The sequence below is a fragment of the Sesamum indicum genome, linkage group LG3 (genome assembly GCF_000512975.1).
Source record: "Sesamum indicum cultivar Zhongzhi No. 13 linkage group LG3, S_indicum_v1.0, whole genome shotgun sequence".
In the NCBI taxonomy this organism is placed as follows: domain Eukaryota; kingdom Viridiplantae; phylum Streptophyta; class Magnoliopsida; order Lamiales; family Pedaliaceae; genus Sesamum; species Sesamum indicum.
The window spans coordinates 10855139-10862634 of record NC_026147.1 but is presented as its reverse complement, the minus strand read 5'-3'; the positions used below and the strand labels follow the sequence as shown (position 1 = coordinate 10862634).

The window sequence follows — 7496 nt, the reverse complement described above, 5'->3', positions numbered from 1 at the left end:
AGCCCCCCGGGGGGAGGGGGGGGGGGGGATTACGCCAATCTGCACTTCTTCTCTTTACTTTGCTTTTTATAGTTATTTGAATTCTGCACCTCCAATTAGGCTTATTTTTCAGTTTACACCCATAAAGTTACAAAAATGGTCAATTTTAATCCCTACCTTTTATCACCATTTCCCTCATTTACTAAATTGGATAGGAATATGGGGTAATTGATTCTTGCATGATTATACAAGGAATACGAGACACAGGAAAAAAAAAGCGTTGAAGAGAGGGGTGCGGGTTAAGGTTTTCTAAATGATCAAATGGAGATAATTCGTCGAAGGTTGGGAGATTGGCGGTGGGTGGGCTGTCAAAATGCTCGCCATTGGAAGAACTTTCTAACGGTCATATGCTCATGTGGAGAGGTAGTCGAATAGCGGAGAAAAAAGCGATAAAAAGATGGGCGTTCAGTTTAGGATTTTTTGAATGAAAAAATAGAGATAACTAGCCGATGTTTGGGAGATTGTTGGTGGGCGGAATGTCAAAATGCTTGTTATTGGACGAATTTTCCAACGATAGTAGGCTCGTGTAGAGAGATGGTCGAATGATGGAGATATGGAAGGAGAAGAAAACTGATCTAGATATATACATATAGGTACAAATATGTATATATACTTATCTATATATTAAAATAATATATTTTTTATTTTCTATAAATATGATTAATTTTGAGCCACATATTTAGATCATATTAAATATAGATCGTTAATTTAGAAGCTGCATTTTTACATTGCGCCTTAAGATTCACATTCAAATACACCAGGGGACAGTGTGCTCTTTTTTGAAAAATATAAAGAGGTAAAATGGTATTTTATTTTTCAGAGTGATTTATGTGATAATTTCGAATAACACAATGAGTTATTTGTAAATTCACCCTATTATTTTGGGATAAATTTATCTAGTGTTTACTTTTATCTTTGTGATATGGGACGAAGAAGTGAAATAGCCAAATTATCCCAAAATAAGACGAAAAAGTAAATCTTGCTTGTCAGCTCAGCTCCTTGTAATAGAAAATAAGGAAAAATGCCAACAATAATTTCTCCAATTGGTCCAAGTTAATGTCAATGTGTCTCGCCATGAGTGGTTAGTTTTTCTATCAATTCAGCTAGTACTAGGAACAAAGGCAAATTTCCTTGAAGAATAGTGAGTACATTTTGTGGCGCAGGAAAATTACCCCTTTGTCAAGATTCCCTTATTATTATTATCGGTGACTCGTCTTACTCGCCCACCAACTTCCACCAATTTTGCCCCCTAATCAACACCAACTCAGTAGTTTTTCACAATGTAGCCGTATTGCATAACGGGCCATAAGTGACAGCTCCATCCATTATACACATTCACCTCTCGCCAACTAATTTCGATTTTTTCAACTCTTACAAGCCGGACTTAGCCTAAGTCCCATCACAATTTGTTGTTGTTTTCTCCATACCTGGCAAACTGCCAAATCCACCTATTACCCAACTTAGCGCCTGTAAACATCTGACCATATCATTATCCTCAATGTCAAAAGGAAGCCATGGTGAAAGTGATAGTTGAAATGTTGAGAGACGGCTCAATTCGTTCGAGTATGAGCCCCTACTCCTCCCCTATAATCCTTATATATAAAAAAAAGATGGCTCAGTGGGACTAAAAATGCGATTTTTACTTAAATTAATACATTACTTCGTAAACAAAACATAAAATCAAAACAAATAAATAAAATATTATAATAGTTTAGCACAACCTATTCTGAAAACTATCATTCATTAATCTTTGACATCATAATTACAACACAGATAGTAAATGGAACTATTGGGCCAGTTTTGGGCCATCTCCTAAACGGCCCAAAAGTAAGACCAAAGATAGCTCAAAATTTTCTCTTTTTCCCGAGCATATAGCGGTAAGGACGTTCTTACCCACACCTATACGACGTCGTAAGAAGCCAGATAAAACCACTGCAAGTCTGCACTCGGCATCTACCACAATCTCCCTTTCCGAGCAGTTCAAGAAAACCCTAAAGGACATATTTTTAAGAACAAAATCCATCAGATCGAATCGAATTCGGACTAACAATGGCGATGGCTGCACTGAGACGCGAGGGGAGGCGAATTGCTGGCCCTCTTATGTCACCTCAGCCCGTTAACCCCCTGCGCTCTTCTCTGGCTTCGTCCGAGTAAGATATCGTCGATTTACTCCGTTTATATGCGTGTATTTGTGATTTTGTGTGCGTCTGAATTTTTTGTTTTGAAATTTTGTACTGCGTTTTTGCATCACACTGGAATTTTTAATTTTTTAGCTTGTTTTATCGGGCTTAATTTGAGTCATTTTTTCCCTTTTTTTCTCTTTATATTGATCGAAGATATGGAAGAATGTACCACGTTTTTCATTGATATGATTTTATTGGACTATGTTATTTTCCGGTTTCCTTTCCTTTTCTTTTTATTGCTTCGATTCATATTTACTAGACTGTGGGACGTGGTACTTGTATTAGCTGGACATTCCATATCCGATTGTAGATGGATACTCCTTCAGTCATTACCTCAATATTCAAAGATTCATCCACAAATGAGTAGAAAATGACAAAACTGTGGGCGATATCATGAGACTTAGCTAAATGAGTAATGTATGATTCTTGTGAACAGGCATGGCTTCTTTCATTCATTCTGAAATTACTAGAGTCATTATAGTGTGGATATAGTTTGGAAGCTTTCTATTTAAATTGTGTGTCTGATGTAGACATAGATCCCTGCTGCTTGAGAAGGCGATCAACTACTAGGGAGGTGCTGGACTGGTGTATTTGGATTTGTTAAGTTTATATTTAAAATTTTTTTGCTGAACAGATGATGGGTTAAACTTGACTTCTAGAACCTGATCCTGACCTTGAGTATAAATATAAGCCCTTTTCTAAAAAATAACTGTGATGAATTTAGTTAAATGAACTACTTACATCACTTGTCTGAAAAAAATAAGAAAAACATTACAATTTGTTTCTGCTTGCGAATGGTTTCCTATTTGCTTAGGCAGTTAGGACCAGAATATCAGATAAATAAGTAGCACATTTGAGTCTGTAAATGAGCTGCAAAGTTTTGTTTATGCATGTTGGGTGATTTAGGTATTCTCCATGAGTATTAACTAGTTGTATACCTATGCCTAGTGCATGAAATGTATTCAATATACAAAGTATTAGGAGATTGCATACTATGCGTAATTTCAATTCAAATTAGAATCACCATGTCAAGAATGATTTTTAATACAATTTTAGGAGTTTTCGGTTAAAAACAAATCAAAGAATAAAAATGAAGTTATAAGGTGAAGGTGTCGTTAAGCTTGCTCTTTGAAAACGAAAAATACCAAAAGAAGTTGAAAGAAACAGATTTGTACAGTTTGTTTTGGTTGTGTGAAGGTGTAATAAGATATGATATTATGCAAGCAAACTTACAGGGGGTGGATTCTGATTGTTTATTATGGATATTTCTTTGTGTTTTCATAATGTATTAGATTGCACCAGTCTGACTTTCCTACTTCAGTGAAGATCATGCATGATATTTGTTTCATGTAATAGTAGTGTTTTCACTTGTCTACCTCTAATCATTCAGCTTATGCAACAGGGAGCATGCCCTTACAGGAGTTCGTTTTATTTCAACTCAAGTTGGTAAGATATGTTTTAAGTTATCGGTGCTTCTTATTCCCCTTAAGATTTCAACATTTCTTAATTTTGGTGCACTTGTCTTCTTTTAAGAGTAAAATGATCATGTAACAATGTGTATTTGCAGTCCGCAACCGTATGAAGAGTGTTCGCAATATTCAGAAAATCACAAAGGCAATGAAGATGGTTGCAGCTTCAAAGCTGCGAGCCATTCAAACTAGAGCTGAAAATTCACGTGGACTATGGCAGCCATTCACTGCTCTTCTTGGTGACACTCCAAGTGAGTTGATACTTGATAAATAAAATTTCATCATCTCTATCTTTGAGATTTTTCCCTCTATATATCCTTTCTATTGCGTGCTGCTTGATTTGATGTTCTAAAGTTCATGTTGATCAGATTCTATGTGAGATTCTTGATATCATTTTGCTGCCATATGTTTTCACTTGTTTCTACTTGAAAATTTTGTGCAAGTTTAGACTCAATAAAAACTGTTGGGCCATGCCTTACAGAGTAACTTGGTGATTTTCTTGGATCGTGACTTTCTCATGCCAAATTTGACACTATTATCAAGTCAGATTGTAATCCCATCTCATTCTGCTTGGCTGAGCTGCTGAGGTTTAATAGTATTTGTGTGTCTAGGTTTCTGAATATGCTTATTTACATTTTTCTGGAGTGGAGAGCTTGTACATCATGGATTTATGATAAATTAGTATTACTGTCAATATGAATGAGCAAGAAATGCTTGTTAACTTAGTACCTTTGTTTTTTATCTGTTAGGTATATGTGCCTTGCTCCCCAGCAGAGAGCTGGCTATTGCTCAGTCCATGTTACTTTCTAGTTCCTGATAATCTTTCTTTTATATGTGTGGTTTCTGGACATTCTTTTCTCTAGTAAAAATGATATGTTACCCTTGGTGAACTCACCTGTCTTTGTGTGTTGATGCATCAGGTGTTGACGTCAAGAAGAATGTCATTGTCACGATATCTTCAGACAAAGGTCTTTGTGGTGGAATCAATTCTACATCTGTCAAAATAAGCAGGGGCCTTTATAAGTTAAACTCTGGTACATGAGAGTTTCATAATGCCTTGAGTTTCATTTGTTGTTGTTGTTATTATTATTATTATTATTTTCATTCTCCATTTCTCATTGTTGAGCATGTGGGTGATTAAGTTTATTATTGTGTGCCTCAGGTCCTGAAAAGGAGTCTAAATATGTTATTTTGGGAGAGAAGGCAAAGGCCCAACTTGTGCGTGACTCAAAGAAAGACATTGAGTTATCAATAACAGAGTTGCAGAAAAATCCTTTGAACTATACTCAGGTTATCTAGCAGGCCTGGTCCTTGCAAAACAATAAAGGAATCCTTTTCTAAGCGCACAATTTTCCAGCATGAAAATTGCTGCTGGGTTTAAAGAACTGCTGAATGTTCATATTGTAACTTCTTCTCAAACATATAGCAATGAGCATACAAGCGGCCTTTCTTAGATCACTCGCCTATTTTAGCTTAAGCTACATTTCGTCCTTGCTGGCAATAAACTCACATTTTAGGTAGTATCATTAATATTTAGTTGTAACTGCTAGCTTTACTCTGTCTGGCAGGGGATTTGTCCTGGGCAACTGTTTGGCTAAGATTAAGATTTGAGAATGGATTAATGTCAAAATATAGATGGGGCTTGAAATATTGTTTGTTGATATCATCATTATGCTGTTGTTCCTGTCATGAATGTTTCTATACCTTATATAACATGCTTCCGAATTTTTGGCCTCTAAAGCAAAACTGTGAAGATTGAAGAGTGATTGTCAGTGTCTGGGCTTCCTTGCTGAAAATTGCTTGGAAAGTCTTACATATTTGGTAACTTGCTTTTAAGAGGATATAGTCCAGCCAAAACAAGCCAATTACAGTTGGTTGGCTTCATTTGATGCCATACTGATGACTTTTGGGTCAAGTCTGTTCATACTGTGGAGTCGGGGCAGTTTCTGTGTTAGTATAGGCTCATGGTCATCACTCTGTGGGCCTGGTCTGGATCTTTTATAAGCTACAATCCATAGTATACTTACCAGGATGCCAGTGCTACTTCTTAATCCCTATGATGGCAAAAAAACTCATGTATATTTAATTGTTGCAGGAATATATCTTGTGCAAACTAGTCTTTTTCCAGATATCCTTTCGCTGATCTGATTCTCAAGTTATATTGTTCATCGCAGGTTGCTGTGCTTGCAGATGACATCTTAAAGAATGTAGAGTATGATGCATTAAGGATTGTTTACAATAAATTCCATTCAGTTGTGTCATTTGTGCCAACAACCTCAACTGTACTATCTCCCGAGGTCATCGTCTGCAGCAGCTGGTTTAATAAATTTTGAGGTATGAGCTATAAATGATGGATGCTAACCAAAGTGATGCTGATGTAGGTTGTTGAAAGAGAAGCTGAAGCTGGGGGAAAACTTGGGGAGCTGGATTCATATGAAATTGAAGGTGGTGAGACAAAGACCGAAGTGCTTCAGAATCTCGCCGAATTCCAATTTTCTTGTGTAGGTTTTACCGTTTTAATTTTTCATTTCGCATCTTCATGTTTTAATTGGAGTACCTGAACATAAGGACAACCTGTCTTACTTTTATTTTGATACTTTTAATTTTTTTCTTCAGGTTCTGTTCAATGCCGTCTTAGAAAATGCTTGCAGTGAGCAAGGTGCTAGAATGTCTGCAATGGACAGCTCCAGCAGAAATGCAGGAGATATGCTTGACCGCCTCACGTTAACCTATAACAGGTTTCATCCGTCTCTCTCTCTCTCATTGAATCCCATGCTTATGCATACACAGACACATGACTTGACTTGACCTGGTCATCCATACATCCAACCTTATATTACTGATGATGTTGTGATAGTGGAAAGACTAGGAACATGGATAACCTTTGCAGTAACAAAATTAGGAGCGCCCACTTCATTTCCTTTATGTTTCCATTATAAATTAATCAAAAAATATTTTCTTATCCACCAATTTGATTGATCTCTATGTTCTCTGTCAGAACTCGTCAAGCATCCATCACTACCGAGTTGATAGAGATTATCTCTGGAGCATCAGCACTTGAGGGTTAATCGAACCAGGCTTCATCTGTCTATCTTCCCTTGTCAGACATCCGCGAAATAAAAACAGTGAAGGATTTTTTTGCACTTTTCTTCGACACCTTATAGAGCTTTTCTTTTTATTAATTTAAAATAATCTCCCTTGGCCGATCTCATTCGAAGGCAACAGTGTGTGTGGTTTCAACTTGTTACCAGATTTCCTTTTCTGTTTCGATCTCTTAGTATCTTTTGCCGTGATCATTTTGCTATAATACGAAAATTGTTGTTTCACAATGTTTTTCTCTGATGTTTGTTTTCATCTGATCTCCGGTTTGATGTTCTTGTTCCCCGTCCTGTTCAATTTTGCCTCGTTCTCTCTACTTTTGGACTGCAATACAGTTCTTTCTATTTAATCTTTTGATGCTAAGTAGATTGTCCAGAGCTATGTTTGAATCGAGGTTTTTACGAAGGAAAAAGAAAGAATAAGATGAGAACATAAGCTCTATCAGACATTATACAAGTTCCAGTATTTCCTAAATAGGATTCCAGCTTTTTTTTCTTTTTATATATATGTATGTAAAATTATGAAATTATGCACAGAAAATTAATGGAAAAGGAGATAAGAAGTAGCAGCAGCTCGATGAAGAATAGAAGTGTCTATGAGCACCAAATTATATACATCTATATATATATTTTTAAAGCAACTCCCAATTAAATTAAAAATATTCTAATCCTTATGTGAAATCTATGGTGCAAATTTTGTAGTTATG

General features: G+C 36.2%; 1 protein-coding gene across 1 annotated transcript; it reads left to right on the top strand.

Annotated features, from left to right (window-relative positions):
- LOC105158009 (ATP synthase subunit gamma, mitochondrial) lies at nt 1954–7033 on the top strand. The gene is made up of 9 exons (XM_011074601.2): nt 1954–2189; nt 3625–3668; nt 3790–3942; nt 4612–4725; nt 4854–4981; nt 5866–5988; nt 6073–6192; nt 6308–6429; nt 6690–7033. The coding sequence occupies exons 1-9, from the start codon at nt 2089–2091 to the stop codon at nt 6757–6759; spliced, it is 975 nt and encodes a 324-aa protein (XP_011072903.1). The 5' UTR covers nt 1954–2088; the 3' UTR covers nt 6760–7033.